This window comes from Erythrolamprus reginae, chromosome 1 (assembly GCF_031021105.1).
Source record: "Erythrolamprus reginae isolate rEryReg1 chromosome 1, rEryReg1.hap1, whole genome shotgun sequence".
Classification (NCBI taxonomy): Eukaryota; Metazoa; Chordata; class Lepidosauria; order Squamata; family Dipsadidae; genus Erythrolamprus; species Erythrolamprus reginae.
The window spans coordinates 247413578-247440364 of NC_091950.1; the positions used below are offsets into that span (position 1 = coordinate 247413578).

Genomic DNA, 26787 nt, shown 5'->3' on the forward strand with positions numbered 1-26787 from the left:
ACCATACTGGACAAAATTAATTCCAATGAATTCTTACTGCATCCAAACCTTTTATCATATTCATTAAGGAACACTGAAAAAAGAAACCAATTTGATCAGAGAATTCTGCTGCTGTTCTTTAATTACAACTCTCTATAAAGAAAGAAAGAAAGAAAGAAAGAAAGAAAGAAAGAAAGACTGAAAAAAGAAATCAATTTGATCAGAGAATTCTCCTGCTGTTCTTTAATTACAACTCTCTCTAAAAAAAGAAAGAAAGAAAGAAAGAAAGAAAGAAAGAAAGAAAGAAATTGGGAAAAATATGTACAAAATTGTAGCTATGCTGTATTTTTAAAAATGAAACAATTGTGGATAGCTGATATCAAGGTGTTCCAGTATGCTGACAAACATAGAGATTCCCCGCTCAGAGTCAGTTTTGGAGTAAGTGGCATATAAATGCAATACATAAAAATAAAATAAGTAAATAAAACAGTACAGAGAAGAACTGGGAGAATGAAGGGACCCAATTCTTTTTTCTTTTGCCTCTACCAACTTTTAAGAAATGTCACACGTCTTTGTCTGAAGTCAAATAATATTCTAACTACTCCATTTTAAAATTTGATCACTTTTTGGTAAAAGAGCATCGTGGTAACATTCACATTCAACAGGACATTCAGATGGCATCCAAAGAGAATACTGTAAATAAATAAGTTACACTTGTTGTCTGATGGCTAGGATTTGTTTATTTGTTTGTTTATGAGACCTGGCTTAAAACATTAGACTTTTAAAAGTGGGAAGCTGGATAATTAAAATTAGAAACACTACAAATAGCAGATAATAGCACAAAAATACCATTGTTGTTCAGATGGAAATCAGATACCCAAATCTATGCATTAGCTATAAGGTGGGGAAAAGGATGCAGTTCAGAAAGCCTAATGACCTGAAACAGCTTCTCCCAACTAATATTCCTTCCTTCCTTCCTTCCTTCCTTCCTTCCTTCCTTCCTTCCTTCCTTCCTTCATTCATTCATTCATTCATTTATTAGATTTGTATGCCGCCCCTCTCCGAAGACTCGGGGCGGCTCACAATTACAGAACAATACAAATCCAATGATTAAAAACAATTTAAAACCTTAATATAAAAAACAATCATATGTCTCATATACACCATATGTAAAGTGGGAATGGCCCAGGAGAATCAATTTCCCCATGCCTGATGGCAGAGGTGGGTTTTAAGGAGGGTGGGGGCAATCCTAATCTCTGGGGGGAGTTGGTTCCAGAGGATCGGGGCCGCAACAGGGAAGGCTCTTCCCCTGGGTCCCGCTAGACAACATTGTTTTGTAGACGGGACCCAGAGAAGGCCAACTCTGTGGGACCTAACCGGTCGCTGGGATTCGTGCGGCAGAAGGCGGTCCCGGAGATATTCTGGTCCAATGCCATGATTTTAAAGCACAAGAATCACTAAATCAGCTCTGGCTTTTTTGGAGATCAGTAGCAAAGGAAATGAACACAAATTTGGACCCCCAAAAAACAAAACAAAACACCTTGGTCTACTTGTGAGTAAGAAATGATACATCACAAGCCTGCCTCTTACATTTTTCTAAGCATCATGTAATCTTATGAAAGTTTTGTTTTCATTGTTGTGAGTGTTTTGGGGGGTTCCTCCCTTTTTTGCAGTTTGTAAAAAAAAGTGCAAATAATACATAATTGAACACTTCTTTTAGAAAAAAAATACCATAAAACAACCAATCCATCAATAAAATTTAGATGGTCAGGTTTTATATTTCTGTCTGAAATATACAGTATTTGTGTGGCTTGATAGGATGGGAAATGATCAAATGTTAGTAAAAGAATATTTAACCAAATACTTTTTGAAATTTTTTTTCCTCCGGTGCTATTTTCCACAATTTCCATTGACCAACAAGCATGATTTTTGTTCACGTTTAAAGAAGAAATTGTGAATTGAGGATAGCATAGCTTAAAGGAGAGTCGATGATTCCTGGGAACGAGGAGCCGGCAATTAGAATGCTTCATTGTAATTCCTCTCCAAAAAGGGAAGTGTGATGACTAGATTTAAGGGTGCCTTGATATCACGTGGTCCAGACAGTTGCTCTTAAATCCAGTGGATTTAGAGCTCTGAGAAACAAAAAAATAGCTATCATCATGCTCAAACCATGGCCACTGCCTTCAAGGATACCAGGTTCACATGCTTCCTTTTCTGCTTACTTTTGCAATAATTACATTACAATAATGTGAGAACAATATTCTATTAAAAAGTTATAATTTTAATTCTAGTTTCACTTGAATTGAATGGGATGGAACTAAATTGAGGTTCTGTCCTAGCTCCTTCTTAATTCTGGCAGCAGAGCAGAATAAAATTAGATGTTCCCTTCAACTTTTGAAAAACTGCATACCCAAAGGTATCCGTGCAAACTGAGATTACATTTTACAATTGTCTTGTCGTTTCTAAGATTTATATACCACTTTCTTCCAGGAGCCTCAACTTTCTTGATAACTAGGTTTGTCTGAGACACAATTGGTCTGTAGTCACCCATTGAGCATTAAGGACTGAATAAGCCTTGTATTAGGATCCCCCCCTCCAATCCCTTGTTAATACATTACCACCAGAGACTAGTCACCCTTTGGTCTAATTCTGAGCTCACCCCAAACAGAAAATTCTTCAGAAGCCGCCTGGCTCCGGGACAGCTATAGCACCAAGTTATAATTAGCCAAGGTTGCTCTGCATAGCTGGAGCGATTATGTTCAGTGGTACTAAATGACTTCACAATTGCCCCTTAATTCTTTTGCTTACACAAAGGTCATCCGTTTTCTGGTAGCTTTTAACATTATGCAAGGAGACATTTAAAGCACTTAGTACTTTCTGACCCCTAACGCCCTATTTGCACACAGAGAGGCAGTCAGCTTGAATTAATCCTGTTCTAATTAAAGCACAGGCTTCTGATGTCTGCTCACTGTAGCACAGAGAACCACCAGGTACACAGAGGTAAATTGAGCTGGATTAATTGTGAATGTGTGTGATTCCCGGAGAGAAGTCAGCTTTCACGAATTTCTAGGGCACTTGGTCCAACATGGAATTTGTATGCAACTATAGTCTTGGATAATGATGGAATTCCTGTCTGCAGGCTCTTGTATGTGTGGCCTAAGTTCTCCAGTGTCTACTTCTGACAAGAAAACTCAGAAGGATCCTATTGCTTTTCTGTCAGGGTTATATTTGAACTTGCGTGGAGGAGACCAGACACTGGACAGTTTTCTTAATAAAGACACTATAGCAGGAGTTTTTTTCTTCAGAAGACTTCTACTTCTTAGTATCAAAAACTATTAATTCTGTACTATATTATAGAAACACCTAACCAAATTATTACACTAGACCAGGGGTAGGCAAAGTTGGCTCTTCTATGACAGGTGGACTTCAACTCCCAGAATTCCTGAGCTAGCATGATTGGCTCAGGAATTCTGGGAATTGAAGTCCACAAGTCATAGAAGAGCCAACTTTGCCTACCCCTGCACTAGACAACTCTATACTAAACCACAACAGACCGACCAACCAACCAACCAACCACAATAGACCAATCACGAACCACTAACCCCAAGATCAATGCATCTTTTGTACTACATATAAGTATTGACCAATCAGGTTGTAGAACAGATTGCATCATTCTGCTGATGCACCATGACTCAGCATCCCCTATACTTTACAGTAATTACAGCACTTCCACTGTACTTGGAATATCACCTCAGGTTTTAAATCCTGACATCAAATCTGAGAAATCTTTATATCACTTGGTGTCAAACTCGATTTCAGTTCAGGGCCGCATCAGAGTTGTGTTTGACCTCGGGGGTGGGCATAGCCAGATTGATGCCAGGAGCCTTTTTTGCTGGCAGAGAACTTGGGTTACTGGTGTCTTGGGTCTGTGGTGGACTGGGTGCTCTGCCAGTGACAAAGGGCTCCTGATCTTCATTTTCGGCTGGGACATCCTCCTGCATTGCTCTGCCAGGAAAAAATGAAGCTCATGAGGGCCGCAAGTGAGCTTCATTTTTGCTGGCAGAGGTTCTGTGGGCCAGTCTTTTGCTGTTTACAGGGAGGCCCATGAGCCAAATCTAAGCACCCTGCAGGTCAGATCTGGCTCCCAGGACTTGAATTTGACACCCCTGACTTAGACCAATATGTGCCTAGACACTTAGTTTTTTTCTTTTTTCCTTGCCCATCTACTACGGTAACATGCAAGTATGCACTTACATTTGAGGTGTAATCATCTGGGATTTACTTATACAAAGCAAAGAACAACAGTACTCAGAACCTACGAGTTGCTAATCTGATAGCTTTAAAATAAAACAGCAGTTGAAGGAATTTCAGTTCTTGAACTTCCAACACTCCAAGTGGAAAAAAGTAAAATATTCAAACTAATAATTTGGAATTTTTAAAAAACCCACTAAACCACACAAACAAGATTTTACATCTCTTTCTAAGCATGTGTATTAATAACTAGCTGGATACTTCACTATGTAATGGGTGTTTTCCTAATCGAATCTGTAAAAAAAAAATTTGGACTTTTTTGTCTGTTTTCCCTTTAACTGGGGTTATAGTAGAAGAAATAGATTCATCTGAACTGAGGAGGAAAATAAGGGGGGTGGGATCTGCCTCTGCCTACCAGCATCCATCCTTATTCATTTGGCTAGCATCCGTGTGAGAGAGTTGAAGGGTGTTTGAAAAGTCACACAGTATTTGCTGTGTGAGCAAGAAGTAGACAGGAAGGAGCCTAGCAATGGCTTAGCTCAAGTGTTCTGTAGTAAAGCAGCTCACTGCTGTGAAAGTAAAACTGAAACTGAAACTCCTGTCCCCCTGAAATGTATTTTCAGGCAGGGAGGGGGAGTAGAACCCCTTAGCAACAGAGAGTGTTGATAATAATAAAGGGAAATTCTCATGCTCCGATGGTCATTTTGAAAAATCCTTCCTTAGTGAGCACCAAGAAGCCAAGAGGAACATACGTGACAAATTTCAAGTCTGTAGCCTTTACAGTTCCTGAGATTTTGTGATGATGCATAAGTGGCATTTCACTTTCATGGATATGTCATGTAAATCTATCCTTTGCTAAAACTTCTTTAAAACACCACAAGATGGCAGCAGCTGTGCTTTCAGAATTGTTAGAATTCAAAGCAAAGGGAACTAGAATTTCCCCCGATATGGTATGCACCAATTTTATTCTGGCTTTTTTATGGCTGTCTCAAAACTCCAAGCAAGACATGGAGAGGACAAATTGAAATGTTGCTTTTGATCTTCCTGCAATAGCCTCAAGAGTAAAGCAGATTATATGGTGATGGTGTTTTCTGAATAGATCAGTGTTTCTCAAATTTGATAAATTTAAGATACATGGACTTAACGCTTAAGATTTCCTAGGCAGCAGAGTGGCTAGGGAATTCTGGCAGCTGAAGTCCACACATCTTAAAACAGTTATGTTTGAGAGGCAGTGTGATAGATTCTTGGTGAGCAATCCTGCAGGTTATATTACCTTTTTCCTGCTGCTCTTCTCTTTGCTCTCATCGTCTAGGCTGCAGTTCAGATGAGTTTTGAAGGCAGACAATGGAAGGATCAGTACCACATATTTCCAAGTTGGACATAAGAACTGTATTATTCAGCCACTCATTGGGGTATCTGCAGATGGACAGCAAGTACAGTATTGTAATTATACACTGCTCAAAAAAAAATAAAGGGAACACTTAAACAACACAATATAACTCCAAGTAAATCAAACTTCTATGAAATCAAAGTGTCCACTTAGGAACCAACATTGACTGACAATCAATTTCACATGCTGTTGTGCACATTCAACTTTGTACAGAACAAAAGTATTCAATGAGAATATTTCATTCATTCAGATCTAGGATGTGTTATTTGAGTGTTCCCTTTATTTTTTTGAGCAGCGTATTTTCAAGACTTTTTTAATATTAAAAGAAGTCTTCTAAAAATTAAATCGGAATCCTTGGGCCTCCGTGTATATTCCCACATAGTTTTCTTGATAACTGAACTAGTAGTTTGCTGCTGCCTCCCTCCGGGAGGCATTTTATTATTCCAACTTCCTAATCTACGCTGCTGTGCTGGTGGTCTCCTATCCTTACCCATTTGCAATCTTCTCTAATGGCTTCACCAGAAAGACAATAGGGAAGCCCTCTGCAAGCTGCTGCTTCCTACCAAGAGGACTCTCTTGTCTCTGGGGAGCTGGCTGAGAGAGGTACCTTATGAGAAGAGCTGAATGCTATAGGTGGGATGGAGAAACAGAGCTCGAATCGCAAAGACCCGAGCTCCATTCCTGTACCATGCTGGAGCAGGTCCTTCTTGTGCATGGAGGAGGTGAGCTAAGCAGGCAGCTCTTATGTATGTATGTATGTATGTATGTATGTATGTATGTATGTATGTATGTATGTTTGTTTTTTATTTATTTATATTTATATTTATATTTATATTTATATTTATATTTATATTTATATTTATATTTATATTTATATTTATATTTATATTTATATTTATATTTATATTTATATTTATATTTATATTTATATTTATATTTATATTTATATTTATATTTATATTTATATTTATATTATTTATATTTATATTTATATTTATATTTATATTTATATTTATATTTATATTTATATTTATATTTATATTTATATTTATATTTATATTTATATTTATATTTATATTTATATTTATATTTATATTTATATTTATATTTATATTTATATTTATATTTATATTTATATTTATATTTATATTTATATTTATATGCCACCCAGTCCCAAAGGACTCAGGGCAGCTTACAATAAACAATATAAATACAATACAATAAAAAAGAAGTTGAATATAAAATCTTAAATAATAAAACCTCATTTAAAAACCCATGATAGAACAGTCACAACAACATGCATACATACCATTCATATGATTTGGCCATGATAGTTGTTAATCCATGGCCCCAGTTTTCATGGCCTTATGGAAGGCCAGTAGGGTGGGAATGGATTCCATAGAGCCGGGGCGGCAACAGAGAAGGCCCTACCCCACGGTCCCACCAACTTGCATTGCTTAGTCGATGGGACCTGGAGGAGGCCAACTCTGAGTGCTCTTATTGGTCCCTGGGAGGTATGTGGCAAGAGGCGGTCCCGTAAATAGTCTGGCCCTGAGCCATATAGAGCTTTATAGGTAATAATCAACACCTTGAATTGTGCCCAGAGACTAATAGGAAGCCAGTGCAGCTCGCAGAGCGTAGGTGTTATATGGGTGTATCAAGGTACACCCATGACGGCTCTCACAGCTGTCTTACCCTCTATCTGCTTAGTCACCTGGGAGATTGCTCTATGACCACAGCTGGGAGAACCTGGATTGTGGCTGTTGAGCTAAGCAATTACGTGGGCATCTTCACTCAATGACCAAGATTCTGGTGCCAGATATACCGGTAGTTATAAATTGAGGATTACCTGTGGAAGGGGAGAAAGACTTAGCAACTATCTGAAGTTTCATTAGCTCCTCCAAACAATACAGCTCCACATGTGCTTAGCCAAAGCTCTCAGAGAACATCCAGAAGCAAAAAGAATAGTGAGTTCTTAGACCTTGGAACATTCAGTCTACCATGGAAAACAAAATACATTAAATCTTGCACTAGATTAGCTGTGCTATAATCATCAACAATAACCATCTTAGATTATTAAATGTGTTTTATTTGAAGGCCAGTCTTCCATGCTCAGTGTAATTGATCTTAGCCTGCTTTATTCTCAACACTCATGTGTGTTATCAGATAGCGGTAACCATGCTTCGGTTGCCATAGCAAAGAAAACAGAATCCCTTCTAGCTGCTGGTTTCTGCAGGATATTATCTAATATTGATTAGAAATGCACCGGATACTGATGTGTTAGCAACTTTTATGTAGCCTCCTGACCTACTCCGAAGTGCTAAATATTTTTCATTATAAAGACAGACTATTTCAGCACCATGGTCAGCACAAAGAAGCAAAGAAGAGCTACTGCACCCTTTAGGTGAACCGAAGTGCAGGTGTCATAAAGATAAGACTGATGACATTACATCCCTTCAGCTTTGGCACATTTTGGAAAAGAAATGAAGAGATGGGCCAAAAGAAGTCTGAAGCAGACGAAAACCCGATCCCCTTCATAATCAACACATGAAAACTTTTTCTGTATCGGCAAGACATGTCCATTAGTAGAAAAACTGGAGTGAGATTGAATGTTAGATGGAATAGTTGAAGAAGGAACTACACCATGTTCAGGAAAATACACTCCATATTTCATCCCAATTCCAGCAGGAGAAGTTTATCTGATGGGATCCCAGCTTATGATGGCTCTCCGGTTCGTTTGATCCGTAGCACCTCCATGTATGCTCTCCGAGATGAGGATCATACATTGCTGGAACCTCTGAAAAAAAGCAAAAGTACCACCAGCCTTAATTCAGTTGCCTGCCTTCAGCTGAAAGAAGAAAAGGCATGGTTATACTCAAAGACACAAGACTCTTTACAATATTTACAAGACTTGTTAGCTCTGAGGAAAAAATACCTAGAGGGCGTCAAGGATTTGAATGCCTTGGGCAGAAGGCCTGAAATTTCCCCTTTGTCTACAAAACCTTCAGCAACAACAACAACAACCCAAGCCCCTCCTCCTCCCAAACGGACTTCTAAGGTAGGATATGTTACTCCCTTGTTTACATAGAATACGTTATAACCACTCTCTTTGGAGAATTAGAATAAGAATAAAATAAGCCTGCATGGGAAGATGGGAGGAGATGAATGATGAGTTTTGGAATGTGGGCGAGTTTTTGTTTTGTAATAGCTTTTAGTGTCAGACTCCATATAGTCTGCCACACTAACATAGCCTATTCACACACAGTATTCAGAGTAAGGACATTTATTTTTCAGGCTTTGTGTATTCTCATAAACAACCTTAAAAGCTGCCTCTGATTGGGACAGAACTGCTTCTCTCATCAGAAAAATAAAGCAATTAAAAGCAGACACACACACTAACCGCAGTATGAACAGTTTGAAAATGAAGATTTTCTGGTGGCTAAATCCATGACTAGAAAGGTTGCAATTTCAAGAAACTGAAGTTCAACCTGGGAAGGAACAGCAAGCGGGTTTTCTTTTCTTTTGACAAATGTTTATGTCATTCTCTTTTAATGAACAGACGGTTGACACTTTTTTCTGCATACATTTGTCTTCTATTGTCTTCTAAAGGTGCTTTTTTTCAAGAGGCAACTGGACTTCCTTGTTTTTCTTTGAAGATGCTTTGCTTCTCACTCAAGAAGTTTCTTCAGTTCTTGGATGAGAAGTGTAATGTCTTCAAAAGAAAACAAGAAAGTCCAGTTACCTCTTGAAAAAGCACCTTTGGGACAACTATAATCTGGATGATTGAGAATCTCTATAGACAATTTGTCTTTTATGTATTAAAGCACCTATCTGTTTATGGCCAGGCTAACTGCTCACAGAAATCACTCATATTTGACTTCAAAAATAAATAAATAGTGTAAGTACTGTAAATGTATTGTTTGCTATACTGCATAACCCACCACTTTTATTATGCTAATACAAATGACAATTTAAAGTGCTAGCAAAAGTGTTGGATGTATCATCAGGATGTTACTTGTCATTCAGCAATGCTAAGATTTTAATTTCTGGCAATAAAAGAGATACCTTGATATCAAGTGACATTAGTATTTCTTAAAGACCTCAAGTGGTTCAAGTGAGAGAACTAATGAACAGACTTTTTGTGTCACAGTATTAAATAAAAGACTTAGGAACAGTGTTCCCTCTAATTTTTTTTTTGGGGGGGCGGAAAAGTATAGTGTCTGAGCGGCAGTCCCTTCGGGACTGGGCAACACAGAAATAATAAATAAGTAAATAAACAAACAAACAAACAAATAAAAAACCCACCCTCTTTTGCCTCAGAGAATTTCAAAATAAAATACTGTACTGTGTGTCTATAACAGTGAGCTCATAATAGGGCAACCCTATCAATATCAAAATGCCACTTAAATAGTTGAGCTAGTTTCAAACTAGATTTTTATTTTCTTTCTCTCTTCCTTACTCCCATTCTTTTTCTTTTTCTTTTCCTTCCTCTCTTTTTTCTACCTGTTTCTCTCTCTTCCTCTCTTCCTCTCTCTCTCCTTTCCTCTCACTCTTTCCCTCTCGGCTTCTGGGCAGGTTTAGAAAACTCTGAGTTGATGATGATTTTTAAGTGAGCGATTGCTCACTGCTCAGCTTAGAGGGAACTATGCTTAGGAATAAGCAACCTTTTGGGGGGCAGATATTTCTTCATTTCTTGCTCTACTCTCATGGAATAGAATTCCAAAGTACCAAGAGGCCTACAATACTTCAGTAAGAGGAAAGTCAAGATTCAACATTATTTTGATCAAATTTAGCTCCCTGGAGTTTCTTCTCAATTGAAACAAACGGCAGGCGGTCCTTCAGTGCATACAACATTAAAAATAACCCACATATATTATAAAAGCAGCATAGTAGTTAATTGTAATGGAGCCTGATAAATTAGCAAAAAAAATATCTTAGCATCTTATTGGTTTGTTTTCTGAAGGGTTTACATTTTGTATTCTTGAAAGTTGGAGGGAGAGTTGCAATTATAATGCTTGTTTATTCTAATTAAACCATTGTCACACCATCCAGATCTCAGTGGACAGAAATGGCTCACAATTCAGTTCAGATGTGACTGAAGCAATTGCTTATTTTGACTCGATTATTGCAAAACTGGAGGTAGAAAGACTTCACAAAGTTGTGAGGGATCATCCACATGTTGACGTAGATTTTGATAGTAAGTACATACCTATCTCAATAGTATTAATAATGTTTGAATAAATGTGGAATCAATCAGATTTGAATTTTCAAAACGTTAAATGACTATAGTAGCTCTCATCCAATGATACCCTGCCTGCTGCATTTTGTACTAGCAATAGTTTGGGAGTTGTCTTAGGGGCAGCCTCATATAAATCATGTTAGGTAAAACTAAAGGTAAAGATATGTGCCAGTCATTCCTGAGTCTAGGGGGCGGTGCTCATCTCCATTTCTAAACTGAAGAGCTAGCGCTGTCTGATGATGGTTCTGTGGTCATGACTAAAGGCCAAAGGCGCACAGAACACTGTTACCTTCCCACCGAAGGTGGACCCTATTTTTCTACTTGCATTTTTTACATACTTTGAACTTGCTAGGTTGGCAGAAGCTGGGATAAGTAATGGGAGCTCACTCTGTAATGTATCGCTAGGGGTTCGAACTGCCAACCTTTCTGATCAACAAGCTCAGCATCTTAGCCATTGAGGCACGGTGTCCCTTATTTCAGATTTGTTACTGTAACAAATATTGTTACAGTAGCTTAAATGCATAGTGATGAGAATGCTCCCAGGAGCAAGAAAATTTTGGACCCAAATTCAGACCTGGCTGGAAGAAATATTGGATTACAAATTAGAGACGAAACCAGAAATGTATTTATTAGGAATAATTAGAGGCCAACACAGTAAAGAAAACTACTGTTTAATAAATCATATGCTTACATCAGCAAGATTGGCATTCGCACAAGTATGGAAGCAAGAAAAGACTCCAAATGAAGAGATGGTGATTAAAAAAAATGTTAGACTGCGCCAAATTAAGTAAATTAATGTATGAAATACAAAATCAACAAAATAAGGACTACTACAGAGTGTGGGAGAAATTGTACAATTGGATTGAAAAAAAAGGGAAACTAGCAGTAAAGGAATATAATGTATAGTAAATAGAATTGTAAAAGATTAATTTTCATGTATATAGGGAATGGTAAATGTTTAACGTTGTTTGTATGTTGTTTGTATGTTGGTATGTCAAATAAACTTTATAAAAAAAGGTGGGGGGAAATGCTTCCAGGACTACTTAGGCCAGAAAATACTTCAACTGGTGCATCATCCTAGATATGAAACAAAACACATAGTTGTGAGAGTAAATAATAGATACATCCTAGTAGTATACTTATAGTACTTCTGCTGGGAACTGAGCAAAGTTCCATCTCTGTGGAACCAGAGATTGGAACTTTGGACCCAATCCAGATGGATCTTCCAAACAAAACATCCAGGATTTTCCATACTTTTGCTTGGAAGATTGATAGATTGACTTAAAAATAATAAATAATTAGTAGCACATGTCTGTTAGCTATTGATTTTGCAGTACTTTTTTGGAATATGGTGTCTTTTCCTCTTCTTCCCTGCAACCCTGTTCCAGATCCTTGGTTTTTGAATGCACAGGGAATTTTTAGGGTAACTTTCTGTATCCAGTCAGATGCATAGAGGAGAATAATTAAATGGGTGCTGTCCCATCCCAGCACTTTAATGCTGAGCCACAGCAATTTGGCATAACCCATTAAAAAGTTAGAAAATGGTCTATCCAAGGTCTCGGCTTGCCTATGTGATCCTTTGTTCTTTCAGGCCACAGCAAAGGTAGGTTCCTACCAGTGCAATCAGGTGAGCTGCTCCGGTAGTGTCATAATTTGCATTATTATTTATTATTATTATTTATTCGATTTGTATGCCGCCCCTCTCCGAAGACTCGGGGCGGCTCACAACATGTAACAACAAATCATAAATAATCTAACAATTTTTAAAATGTTTAAAGATTTAAAAGACCCCATATACTAACAGACATACACACACGCATACCATATATAAATTAAACATGCCCAGGGGGAGATGTTTCAATTCCCCCATGCCTGACGACAAAGGTGGGTTTTAAGGAGTTTACGGAAGGCAGGAAGAGTAGGGGCAATCCTAATCTCCGGGGGGAGTTGGTTCCAGAGGGCCGGTGCCGCCACAGAGAAGGCTCTTCCCCTGGGGCCCGCCAACCAACATTGTTTAGTTGACGGGACCCGGAGAAGGCCCACTCTGTGGGACCTAATCGGTCGCTGGGATTCGTGCGGCAGTAGGCGGTCTCGGAGATATTCTGGTCCAGTGCCATGAAGGGCTTTAAAGGTCATAACCAACACTTTGAATTGTGACCGGAAATTGATCGGCAGCCAATGCAGACTGCAGAGTGATGGAGAAACATGGGCATACCTAGGTAAGCCCATGACTGCTCTCGCAGCTGCATTCTGCACGATCTGAAGTTTCCGAACACTTTTCAAGGATAGCCCCATGTAGAGAGCATTACAGTAGTCGAACCTCGAGGTGATGAGGGCATGAGTGACTGTGAGCAGTGAGTCCCGGTCCAGATAGGGCCGCAACTGGTGCACCAGGCGAACCTGGGCAAACACCCCCCTCGCCATAATTTGCACGTGATGTCTCCAGTGCTGTCTTTGCCGGACCGTGTATGGCACCATCTTTTTTTCCTAATTTTGGGTGACTTTTTTGCTCTTTGAGCATAGGCAGAAGGAAAAACATCCATCTGCACATGTGTGGAAGCAAAATCATGCATGTATGCAAAACATTGCGTTGCGCACATCACGCACCGGTAGGAAGCTAAGAGGAACACACCCCTGGTCTACAGGGCTTCAGATTTATTTATCTGTAGCTTCTTGTCTCTTCATCCCTCATAAAGGCACTTCATGAGTTATTCCCCATCTAATTTCCCCCTAGTCCAGTGATGGCGAACCTATGGCACGGGTGCCTCAAGTGGCATGCAGAGCCATATCTGCTGGCATGTGAGCCGTTGCCCTAGCTCATCTCCAACATGCATGTGTGTGCTGGCCAGCTGATTTTTGGCTTGCACAGAGGCTCTGGGAGGGCAGTTTTGCCTTCCAGAGAGCCTCCAGAGGGATGGGGGAGGGCATTTTCACCCTCCCCTGGTTCCAGGGAAGCCTTTGGAGCCTGAGGAGGGCAAAACACAAGCCTACTGTACCCACCAGAAGTTGGGGAACAGGCCATTTCTGGCCTCCAGAGGGCCTTTGGGGAGGTGGGGAAAGCTGTTTTCGCCCTCCCCAGGCATTAAATTATGGGTGTGAGCACTCGCGCAAGCGCAATAGCGTGGGCATATGCTCTTTCAGCACCCGAGGGGGAAAAAAGGTTCACCATCACTGCCCTATTCCATTATATCAAATACAGTATTGGTCCTGTTTACTGTATGTTTGTCACATACCAATTTAAATAATCAGTTAAAATGTTTGATAGCAATCGTTATTAGCACCAAAAATTATCTCTCTGGGTAAATTAATAGTAAAAATAGTGTTATCTCAGGTGACTAGAGTATATAAATATCCCAGAAAATTGTTTCATAAAATATCTGTAATACTATGGGTTTGCGAGCCGCGAATGGTTCAAAGGTGGGAATGAAGATAGTTGTTGTTTTGTTGCCTCACTGCAGCTTGACATACTCATTTCTACTCTTACTTTGACATCATTACAAACAGTTGTTCAGCCCTATTAACACTAAATTTCAGTGACCCAATCTTCTAGTGCTTTGGGGGACACAGTTAGAGCATAGCGAGGGAGTTGTGACATAGTGAGCCTATCTCTAGTTCAGAAAAATGGAAATCAGTTTTCTATTGAGCCAGGTCATTGGTCCATCTAGCCTAGTTTTATTCGTAGCAGCTTTCTTAAATCTCTTGCCAAGAAATACTGGAGGTCAGTAAGGTGGGTTGCAAATGATTTTGCTACCGGTTTGCTCATGTGCTCACACACATGTGCAACACTTCTGCACATGCGCAGAAGCTTCCTGGGTAGGTGGGTGGAGCCTCTTGCTGCTGGCGCTACTGGTTCTAAGGACCGGTCCAAACTGGGAGTAACTCATCACTGCTAGAAGCTGAACTTGGAGCCTTCTGTATGCAGAACCTAAGCAGCATCTATACTGCTCAAAATAACACATCCTAGATCTGAATGAATAAAAGATTCTCATTGAATACTTTGTTCTGTACAAAGTGGAATGTGCACAACAGCATGTGAAATTGATTGTCAATCTGTGTTGCTTTCTAAGTGGTGTTCTGGTTAGCTCTGGCCCAGCTCCTGCCCCAAGGAATGTGGATGTGGGGGAGACATCCACATGCTGCAGGCCTGTTTTGCTTCCGGTGGAATCTGCTGATGAAGGCTCCTCTGACCAAGAAGACATGAGTGACAGGGAGGAGGAGAGTGTGGCAGACAGCTCAGAAGGAGATCAATTATCTAGCTCCTCCTTGGATTTGGAACAAGAGTTCATGATACAGCCACGCATGCGGAGAGCGATGCATAGGCAACAACAACTGAGAGATTATTATCAAAGAAAATGAGGCCACCTGTGGTTGGGTGGGGCTGTGGTAATTAGTGAGGCTGCTATAAATAACAGCCTGTGGGTTTGGACATTGTGGAGGATCATCTGATCGTTGTGTTTCATGCCTGTCTTGTTGCTTTTGACCTTTGTGTGCTGATTTTTCCCCGCTTTGAAACTAAAGCAGAGCAAAGAGTGTTTCACTTTGTGAAAGAAGAAGGACTGTGAATTGCCTATCAGCTGCAAGCTAAGTATCTAAGAACTGATAAGGGACTTGTACAAATTACCAGGTTGTTTGGAGATGAGTGCTCTTTGCTATACAAAAAGAGTGCTTAGTTTATTTGAATTTCCATTATAAAGAACATTGTTTTGAATTTTCAAACGTGCGTGTGTCTGAAATTTGTGCCTTTCAATTTTCGGGAGGAGTCTACCAGAGAGCCCGACAGAACAAGTGGACAGTTTGATTTCACAGAAGTTTGAGTTATATTGTGTTGTTTAAGTGTTCCATTTATTTTTTTTGAGCAGTGTACATATTTTGTTATCCTTGTTGTCAAGATACATCTATACTAAATTTGGTTCCATGTTTCAGTTGTTTCTAGTTCAAGAGAACACAGCTTACATTCCAACTGGATCCTTCGTGCCCCTCGGAGATATTCCCAAAATACCAGCCAAGTAGAAGCAATCACAAGCCAATCCAAAGGAAAAGTCCAAGGAAGAACATTCAGCTCCAGAAAGAAACTGCAGAGATATCCAATGTACCTACCTAAAGCTGTAGAGGGAGCATTTAACACAATGAAATTTAAACCCAAAATGTGCCTCAAAGAACAGCACTGACCTGGAAATTCTTACCATACATAAGCAGATAGTGAGGTTTTCTTCTGAAGCAGGTGGCTAGGATATTTTTATGCAATAAATTAGCAGCATCAATTATTGGATGTGTACAGCTGACAGGACTTGACTTTACATTCTGCCTACACTGGGGCTTCCTTGTAGTTGTGTGGACACAGCACACTTACGCAAAGGCCTCATAAATGTATTCAAAGAAGTTAGTAAACTTAGCGAGGTTAAACCTGATGGCATAGCAGGTTGTTCCCCCCGCTTAGTTAGTTTATAATTCAGTGTATTGTGTGAACAGGCAGAAAATAAGTTCATTCAGCAACTAGGCAAGCTGCAACATTATGGAAATTTTCTCATTCAGTTCTTCTTCCCTTTCCATGGCATATCTGAAGTTGATTATCCATATCATATAGAAAATGTTAGCATGAATGCCATGAGTCTTCAGAGAGGGGCGGCATACAAATCAATAAATTGTTATTTTTATTATTATCATCATCATCATCGCCCAGGGACATTTTGTGCTACTATGTTGCAGGTTAGATTATAAAGCATTGCAAAAAAAAAAATCCAAGTCATGCAACTTTGGTGAATATTGTTCCTACATTAATTTTGAAAATGGTTCTTCGCTTGCTATGCTGGACTCAGGTTAACACTGTAATCTAGGAATGTGCACCCAGAATCTATGTTTCGAATGGAGGGAGAAAATGTTGGGTTCTTCTAAATAAAGTAAAGCCTGAATATTTTAATTTTAAACAATTGCCCTCATTTATAACCTGGAGGCCCTGCTCTTCTCTGAAGGAGAAGACCTGAAAGTCACAGCAGTCATTATTTGTACAGCATGTGGAGGGCAAGAAACAGAAACCAAAGAAGAACATGATTCTTGTACCCAACATCCACATTGAAAGTACTTAGAGGGCACTTTTCCATCTCGCTCAGAAGGCAATACATAGAGTGAAAAACATACAGTGAGCTTGACTGTTGCCAAAACTGTTGAAGTTTTTTTTAGGGGGGGAGGAGGATATTTAGCAGATTTTTAAAACTGCTCACTTACCAAATGATTATCTTAATTTACAGGGCAAAAAACAATAAAAACATGCATTGCATTAAAAAGCTGACCAGGTTGAGGGGGGAAATCAGTCTTAAACACTACACATACCCAATGATTACTTGGTAATCCATCCTAGTATAGAGTATGTGAGGAAAACCAGGTCTTAAGCATGTTCCTAAAAGCCAGCGGGATTGGGGCTGAAGGATATTATGGGAAACTTTCTCTACCTTTGTGCTCAATGCCTGCTGCCATTCTGAGTCTTTAGTTCTCTACTATACTTCTTCTTTTTTCTTCCCTCCTATTATGAAAACTGCACTGGCATTTTATTATAGCATTTTCTTTAACTATTAAAAGACTTTAAATGTGTACAGTCAAGGTTGTACCCAAAATACCCCCAATCCCACACCAATATACTGCGTTTCGGGGGGCATATTTATTTGTTTGTTTGTTTGTTTGTTTGTTTGTTTACTTATTTATTTACTTATTTACTTATTTACTTATTTACTTATTTAATTATTTACTTATTTAATTATTTACTTAGTTACTTAGTTACTTAGTTACTTAGTTACTTAGTTACTTAGTTACTTAGTTATTTATTAGATTTGTATGCCGCCCCTCTCCGTAGACTTGGGGCGGCTCACAACATACAATAGAACAATTCACAACAAATCTAATAAATTTAAAAAACATTTTAAAACCCCATTATTAAACCAGACATACACACAGACATACCATACATCACCTAGGAATCCCTTGCAGCACAGGCAAGGGGTAGTGATTTCTGACAGTCTCAAAATGGGTGAACAGTGCAGTCAGGCGGTAGGGAAAGCAAGTAGGATGCTTGGCTGCATAGCTAGAGGTATAGCAAGCAGGAAGGGGGAGATTATGATCCCGCTATATAGAGTGCTGGTGAGACCACATTTGGAATACTGTGTTCAGTTCTGGAGACCTCACCTACAAAAAGATATTGACAAAATTGAACGGGTCCAAAGACGGGCTACAAGAATGGTGGAAGGTCTTAAGCATAAAACGTATCAGGAAAGACTTAATGAACCCAATCTATATAGTCTGGAGGACAGAAGGAAAAGGGGGGACATGATCGAAACATTTAAATATGTTAAAGGGTTAAATAAGGTTCAGGAGGGAAGTGTTTTTAATAGGAAAGTGAACACAAGGACAAGGGGACACAATCTGAAGTTAGTTGGGGGAAAGATCAAAAGCAACATGAGAAAATATTATTTTACTGAAAGAGTAGTAGATCCTTGGAACAAACTTCCAGCAGACGTGGTAGATAAATCCACAGGAACTGAATTTAAACATGCCTGGGATAAACATATATCCATCCTAAGATAAAATACAGGAAATAGTATAAGGGCAGACTAGATGAACCATGAGGTCTTTTTCTGCCGTCAGACTTCTATGTTTCTATGGTCCATGCTGCCCAACACCGCTGCAACTGCCAACCAGCCACAAGCAGCTGGTTTTCTATTTCTACAGGAACTTCATTTGCTCCTGGGAGTCTAGTCCTAATGTCCCCTCTACATTAAGATATATTTTTTTAAAAATCCAATTAAACAGGCCACTATCCAATCAAAGGCTCTAGAAGTTTTTTTCCTTGCCTACCTTCTGTTCTTTTTAAAATGGAAGTAGATTTTAAAATTAATTCATGATGTGAGTAACTACTAATGCCCAGTAATTAGAAATTTCTAATCTAAATTTGGATTATGGTTGTAGCCAAGGAGAATGGTAGTTGGTTTGTTAGTTTCTTTTTTATTTTGTAAAACTTGTACGAAGCTTACAATTCATGCTCTTCACAAATGATCAAGTCAGGAAAATTGCAGTTGCTGGGTGATACAATCAGGCACAAACACGCAGTCACACACACACACACCAACAACATTATTAATATTAAGATCAACATTGTTCCCCAGTGTTTTGTATACGCTATACCCAGATGTCCCATTTGCTGTAGGAACAAAGCCTTATATAGATTTCCCTAAAGATAATCAATAATTTGATTTTAAGGGGGGGGAAATGACCCGAGAGAGACATTTAAAGCACCGTAGGTTTCACCTCCTTGAAAGAAAACAAACTAGGACTAAACAATTAAACATAGCATACAAAACAAAGGGATGGACATTGATTACGGTATTTTCTCTCCTGCAAATTCTGGATCCTGCAAATTAACACTCATGAATGTGAGTGTTCGCAGTAATTTGTTTTGTGCCATCGAGTTCCCGACGCCAAGCTACTGAACAATTTTGGAAATTTCCAAACCTATTGCGATTGCTCTTACAAAACGTTTGGGGATTTTTCATCCGCATAATCTCTCCAAGGGCAGACAGAATCACTATCAGCACTAAGATACCAAAATGTTCCCTATCACCTCTCTGAGTTGCTTCCCATTCCTGCAAGATCTCCCCTGCTGCTTCTGTTTAACTTTTCCCTTTCTCTGAACTGGTGAGTATCATTCTGAAACAACGGTCTGCAACCATCCAGCTGATCTGTTCCCTTGTAGGGTCCAGATGTAGGATTAAGACTATCTATTGGAAATGATGATTATACTGGAGACTGATATTTTGCTTTGCATAACATACCAATTTATTGTGTGTGTGAAGGGGGATGGCTTTTAGCTTGGCAGGTAGTAAGGAGGGCCATGACTTCAATTCTTCAACTTCTCTCAAAGTCTGGGCCAATGGATAACTGAAGAGATAGGAAACCTGATGGTAGCAATGAAGATGCGCCATAGAAGTTGCTGAGATCGCTAGAATACAACAGACTTGAAAGGAAGCTTGGAGGTCTTCTAGTCCAGCCAGCGATGGGCTACAAGCCAGAACGCTAAATTGTGTGCACTGCCACGGCTTGTAAGTTCTTGTGGGGCCAGTGTGATTTTGCTGCTACACCTTGGAGGTACCAAAATTGAGCACGGATCCGGAAGTGCCCCCGTATTTCAGTGAGGGTTTTTTTGTTTCCGCGCATGCTGAAAAGTTGACGAACCTGTGGCTCCTTGAGCGATTTTGCTACCTCCACAGGTGTAGCAGCAAAATCATGCTGGCCCCGTAAGAACGTATGAGCTGCGGCGGCGAGTGTAATTTAGCATTCCAGTTTGTAGCTCACCGCTGAGTCCAGCCCTTTGTTCAACCAGGAGTCCCTATACCTTTTTAAAAAAAAATAATATTTTTATTGATTTTTATAATATAAAACACACACATAACTGTTCTGTCGGGCTCTCTGGTAGACTCCTCCCAAAAATTCACAGGTACAAATTTCAGACACACACACGTTTGAAAATTCAAAACAATGTTCTTTATAACGGAATTTCACTTAAACTAAGCCCTCTTTTGGTATAGCAAAGAGCACTCATCTCCAAACAAACTGGTAATTTGTACAAGTCCCTTATCAGTTCTGTGATACTTAGCTTGCAGCTGTGAGGTAATTCACAGTCCTTCTTCTTTCACAAAGTGAAACACACTTTGCTCTGGTTTAGTTTCAAAGCGGGGGAAAATCAGCACACAAAAGGTCAAAGTCAGTAAAGCACTCACGAAACACAACGATCAGATGATCCTCCACAATGTCCAAACCCACAGGCTGCTATTTATAGCAGCCTCACTAATTACCACAGCCCCACCCAACCACAGGTGGCCTCATTTTCTTTGATAATAATCTCTCAGTTGTTGTTGCCTATGCATCGCTCTCCGCATGCGTGGCTGTATCATTAACTCTTGTTCTGAATCCAAGGAGGAGCTAGATAATTGGTCTCCTTCTGAGCTGTCTGCCACACTCTCCTCCTCCCTGTCACTCATGTCTTCTTGGTCAGAGGAGCCTTCATCAGCAGATTCCACCGGGGGCAAAACAGTCCTTGGGGCAGGAGCTGGGCCAGAGCTAACCACAACACATAACATATAACATGTGCTCAGTAATCCCACCACCAGACAATCAACCATACCCCACCACCAGCTGGGAGTATTTCTTGTATAAATCATTTAAACCCAAGAGTGAAATATTTCTTTGCATGTTCTAGAGTGATTCCAACTTGTTTCTTATAGCTTGGTCTCGGATCCTACTCGCCAGGAGTCCCTATACCTGTGATGACAAACCTATGGCATGCGAGCCAGAGGTGGCACTCAGAGATGCTCTTCTGGTTTTCAACACACACATGCATCCTGGCCAGCTGGTTTTCATGGGAGCTGAACCACCGGAAAACAATTTGAAAATGCCACCCAAAATGGACCCAAAAAGGCCCGGAAACAGTCTGAAAACAGCCTCAAAATGACCAAAAACAGGCAGGCACATGCCATTCAGCTGGTTTTGGGTTTTCCGGTGCTCTTGTGTGCACGAAGATCAGCTGACCGGTTGGCATGCGTGTGCTGGAAACCTGAAAACCAGCTGGCTGGTGCATGCATGCATACTGCTGGCTTGACTTTGTGTTTCCCATGCTCCAGCATGCGCACATGCACAAACATCCATGCACATTCAGATTTGAGCATTCGCCATCACTGCCCTAAACCTATGGCTGTTTCAAATAATAATATAGAATCTCCAGTGAGGAAGCACTCACAATTTCTGGAGGCAAAGCTGTTCCACTGCTTAATTGTTCTCACTGTTAGGAAGTTTCTCCTTAATTCCAGGTTGCTTCACTCCTTGATTAGTTTCCATCCATCGTTTCGATATGGGTAAAAAGGGCACTAAATAAAATTGTTCTTTCAGCATGCCATTTTGTGAAAGAGAACTTGCAAGGAAAAGTAGGAAATGCCAAAGGGAAAAAATTAACAGAGGGGGGACAGATAGGATTGGCAGATTATCATCAGAGACCCCAGAGGTCAGAACTATGATTGTGCTGTGTCCCCAGATATGATGAAGAATGTCACACAACCCAAAGTCTACCTGTAGTTGGTTTCAGTGTGAAGAACTACTGATATGTTGTTCTTTTCTGCAGCACACTCTCTGGGACTCAATTACAGGGAGCCCAAGAGGAAGACTTGTGCACCAGTTGCGGCTCTACCTAGATCAGGAGGCCCTTCATACAGTCACTCATGCCCTCATCACCTCACATCTTGACTATTGCAACGCGCTCTACATGGGGCTACCCTTGGAAAGCATTCGGAACCTCCAGCTGGTTCAAAATGCAGCTGTGTGAGCTATAGTGGGTGTACAAGATACATTCATATTACTCCAACTCTCTGTGGACTGCATTGTTTGCCAGTTGGCCTCTGAGCGCAATTCAAGGTGTTGTTGATCACCTTTTAATAATAATAATAATAATAATAATAATAATAATAATAATAATAATTTATTAGATTTGTATGCCGCCCCTCTCCGAAGATTTAAAGCCCTACGTGGCTTAGGACTGGACTACTTATGGAACCACCTTCTACCTCATATTTCCCTATGACCAAAAAGGCTCCACTGGGTCCCATCTGCCAAACAATGTCAATTGGCAGAATCTCAAGGAAGGGCCTTCTCTGTGGTGGCTCCGATGCTTTTGAACGAACTGCCTCCGGAGATCCATGCTATCCCTATCCTACCAGTCTTCTGGAAAGCCATCAAGACCTGGCTTTTCCAGCGGGCCTGGGACCATGAATGAGTGAAAGTATGTGTGGATTTTTAGGGTTACAATGTATTTTATACTGTTTTATTGTATTTATTGTTCCTATTTATTCTATAGTGTTGATATTTATTGTCATTACTGTAAGCTGCCCAGAGTCCAATTGGAGCTGGGCGGCAGATAAATCCCGTAAATAAATAAATAAATAAATAAATTAATTGATAGATAGATAGATAGATAGATAGATAAATAAATAAATAAATTAAATAAATTAAATAAATAAATAAATAAATAAATAAAATAGATAAAGACCATGAGAGTCTGCGGAGAGGGGCGGCATACAAATCTAATAAATAATAATAATAATGAGCAGAAGGCTTAAGTTGACTCTAAAGAAGGTTAAAATGTGTGTGTTGATTCTGCAACAACAGACACAACTTTTTATCAATTAGTATACCTTCCACTCTGTTGTTACATAATGTTCTGTGATTTCTGCGCTGAATTATCATAACAGGAACCGCAAAGTCATATTTTCAAAGTATGCTTCAATACTCCAAGGGATTCAATCAGTTCAGTTTCCCCAACCATGGCCATTCAGAGTCTCCACTGAAATGTAACAGGTAGAAGTCAACACAGCCTTCCCTATGGATCCTCCTATCTACATTCACCCAGTATTTAAATGCTGGGTCTCCAAGCTTTTAGACAGAGTAAGTCACCTACACCAAGGGAAAAAATGTAAGACTGTGTAAAAATTTCGAGGTTGTTGGAATACCATCCCAGAAAATTAGAGAAAGTACAGCAAAGGAAGGAGGAAGGGAAGAGAGGAGTAAGAAGAAAGAAAGAAGAGGAGAAAGAAAGAAGAGAAGAGCGGAGAAGAGAGTTAGGAGAGAGGGCAGGAAGTAGGGAAGAGGAGAAGGAGAGTGGGAAGGGGAAATAGGTTGAGAAAGAGAAAGAAGAAGAGAAAAGAAGAAGAAAGAGAAGGAAGAGCTGTATGAGATAGGGAGGATGGTACAAAAAGCAACCTTGAACTAATAAAGCAATAAGATAAATACAGAATATGTGTATGAAACTTTTGTAAAATAATGAAATGAGAAATGAAATGATACATATATGAAAATGTTTGCAAGCGAATTAAAAAAAAAAAACTTTTACACAGAAAAAAAATAGTAAGTCACCTGCACCAAGAAAACCAGTCCTGCCTCGTGTGATATAAAGGTGCCATGGTAAGTCTTCTTTTCAAGTTTTCTCTTTGTGCAATGGCATATTTATTTATTTGTTTGTTTATTTATATAATCAAATGTATAGGCTGCCCTTCTCCAGTAGATTCAGGGCAGCAACAAAGATAGCAGGATAATTTATAAAAGTAAGCAATTGAGAGGAGAGGGGGGGAAGGCCAGAAAGAAGCTATTCTTCACATACTGTGTTTTTCAGAGTATAAGAGGCACCTTAGTTTTTGGAGAGGAAAATAGGGAAAAGAATCTGCTTATCAGAAATTTATCTGCCTAGCGTCCTTAGTCTGGTCTCTTCTGCACATTATTTTATCCCCTGGTAAGGGCTTTTTAAAAAAAACCTTATTCAGAGAGAGTAACAATGAAAGAGCTTGCAAACCAGTAAGAGCTGGGAAAATCGTTAGCACCTGGTTAGAGCTGAAAAGAAACATTCAGAGAAAGTAGAGCAATGAAAAAAAACCTGCAAAGACTTAGGTCTTGGGAAACATTCTTCGCAGCGGGTAACAATGAAAGAACCTGCAAGGTAAGACCTGGGAAGATTGTTAACACCTAGTTAGGGCTGGGGGGGAAAGCTTTAAAAAAAGCTAGACTCAGAGTATAAGATGCACCTAAATTTTCAGCCTTTTTTACTCCAAAAATACGGTAAATACAGGGAATGCGATAATATTAATACTCAGCATAAAATAACATAGCTTAGTGGAAAGTATGTATGTGCAATGTTATATTTACACAGGATATTCATGAGAATTTCTCTGTTCCCCCTTCTCTCTCTCTCTCTCTCTCTCTCTCTCTCCCTCCTTAAAGTATGGATTTATCAACTCCTGTCTGAAGTCCCTTGTGGTAGAGAAATTTGGTGAAGAAACATGGGAAAAGCTCAGGTAAATATTTATAACCTCACATCATTATCACTGGTAAAGCAAGACCATGGAACCAAGGAGTTACCTGTATTCCAGAGCAGGGGTCTCCAATCTTGGCAACTGTAAGACTTGTCGACTTCAACTCCCAGAATTCCTCTGCCAGCAAAGCTTTGAAGAATCCTGGAAGTTGAAGTCTACAAGTCTTAAAGTTGCCAAGGTTAGAGAGCCCGGTTCCAGAGGATGGTTTGGGTGCATCCAGGACAAGAGTTTGGGTTCAGGTCAGTGAAGGGCTGCCAAAAGTTTTACTACCACACTGTGGGCGTGGCTTATGCATTTTCTTTCAACATCTTTCAGTGCAAATTGGGTGCTCTGGGGTGGAACTCCATTTTCGCTACCCCACTGCGTCCCGTCCCCATCCGGGCAGTAGCCCAGCCCTGGTTCAGGTTAAGAACGGTATAATCTACAAACGTTTCTGCCACAACCCATTTCTTATTTATTGCTACAAGTCTCTGATATTTAAGCTTGAGCGTGGACATTCTGCTCCGGCTGAAAATATGATTGTGATTGAGAAGAGTTTGGATAAATGGGTTTAAATGTTTGGGATTTTTAGATTTGGGTTTTCAGGCTGGGGTTATAATTTCATACCAGGATTTTGTATTGATTTTATTCTGTAAGCCACCCTGAGTCCCCTGGAGAAGGGCAGCCTAGAAATTTGAATAAATAAATAGAACTAAATAAATAAGCTGATTTTGCGATTGCTCCACTAAATTCCAAAGCCTGGCAGGGCATAGCAAATGCTTTTGGTTAAAGTTTTTTTTTATAGTTTCTTTATTGTTTTCCCAAAAGGAAAAAAAAAGGAGTAAAAGAAAATATTTCTCACATATTTTGTTCTAGTTTAACAGATCTTAATCCATTTCTATTACCTTTTCAATACATTTCTTCATATATATGTACATTTATATAAAAATATTGTAAGTAGAGTTTACTATTAGGGTAGAAATACATAGAAAGAGAAATCATACATCTTAAGATAATTGTTATCTTTCTTTTGTATACTGGTACTTTGTCTTGTTACATTTTCAATCTTTGTTTTGAATCCATTCGTGCCATTTATACCATAATTGTTTGTATTTTTTACTTTTGGTGTCCTTAATTGAGCTTGAAATGAAATGGTTAAAGGGTTTTTAAAAAGATTTTCAGACATCTCTCTACCCAGTTAGCGAGTACAAGTAATCCTGCACTTACAACCACAATTGAGCCCAAAATGTTGTTTTTTTAAGTGAGACATTGGTTTAAGTGAGTTTGCCCCATTTTACGACCTTTTTTTGTCACAGTTGATAAGTGAATCTCTGCAGTTGTTAAGTGAATGTGGCTTCCCCATTGATTTTGCTTGTCAGAAGGTCGCAAAAGGGGATTACATGACCAGTGGTGGGTTGCTCCCAGTTTGGCCTGGTTCAACAAACCGATAGTGTCGGTAGTGAGAGGCTCTGCCCTCCCATCTGGGACGCTTCTGCGCATGCACACGAGCGAACCAGTAATGACGGATTATGCAACCCACTACTGCACATGACCCCTGGGATATAGCAACAGTCGTAAGTATGAACCAGTTGCCAAGCATCTGAATTATGGTCACATGATCATGGGGATACTACAAAGGTTGTAAGTGTGAAAAATGGTCATAACTCTCTTTTTTTTCAGTGCTGTTGTAAGGATCAGTTAATGAATTGTTGTAAGTCAAGGACTAAACTACTTTCAGTCAGTTGAATTTCACACTTTAAATGTTGGTAGCATGTGTTGTTTTACCCAAATATGGCAAACCAGGTGGAATATTTTTGTTCCGTATTTCATTTCATATTAGAATTTTTCTTTGGTATTGTCACAGAACTCAGGCTGGAACTGAAGACACCTTTATGACATATACAGTGTATGATGATTCTCTGACTGTGAAGTTGCTCAAAGAGGCCTGCGACATGCTAAGTACTGAACTCATTACATGTTTTAATTTGTTGTTTGCCAAGAGATAGAATTATTCCCATTTAGGGATGTGGATAGGAAGAACTCTGAAACCTCATCATTTT

At 39.5% G+C, this 26787-nt stretch overlaps 3 protein-coding genes across 3 annotated transcripts in view; 2 read left to right on the forward strand and 1 right to left on the reverse strand.

Annotated features, from left to right (window-relative positions):
- VPS36 (vacuolar protein sorting 36 homolog) overlaps nt 1-26787 on the reverse strand; it is a 353187-nt gene that overhangs the window by 264972 nt on the left and 61428 nt on the right. The window lies entirely within an intron of this gene.
- Nucleotides 8126-16027, forward strand: C1H13orf42 (chromosome 1 C13orf42 homolog). The gene is made up of 3 exons (XM_070738428.1): nt 8126-8678; nt 10673-10817; nt 15783-16027. The coding sequence occupies exons 1-3, from the start codon at nt 8265-8267 to the stop codon at nt 16025-16027; spliced, it is 804 nt and encodes a 267-aa protein (XP_070594529.1). The 5' UTR covers nt 8126-8264.
- The window catches only part of LOC139172332 (guanylate cyclase soluble subunit beta-2-like), a 29027-nt gene continuing 21450 nt past the window's right edge, over nt 19211-26787 (forward strand). Inside the window, exons 1-4 of the mRNA XM_070761368.1 lie at nt 19211-19276; nt 22015-22209; nt 24657-24730; nt 26592-26686. Of these exons, the coding sequence (XP_070617469.1) occupies nt 19211-19276; nt 22015-22209; nt 24657-24730; nt 26592-26686 (430 nt within the window). The remainder of the gene's footprint in view (nt 19277-22014; nt 22210-24656; nt 24731-26591; nt 26687-26787) is intronic.

Coding starts and splice junctions, on each gene's coding strand:
- C1H13orf42 (XM_070738428.1), top strand. CDS start 8,265: ATGTTCAGGAAAATACACTCCATATTTCATCCCAATTCCAGCAGGAGA. Junction 8,679..10,672: donor CTCCCAAACGGACTTCTAAG/GTAGGATATGTT, acceptor CACACCATCCAG/ATCTCAGTGGACAGAAATGG. Junction 10,818..15,782: donor TGTTGACGTAGATTTTGATA/GTAAGTACATAC, acceptor TCCATGTTTCAG/TTGTTTCTAGTTCAAGAGAA.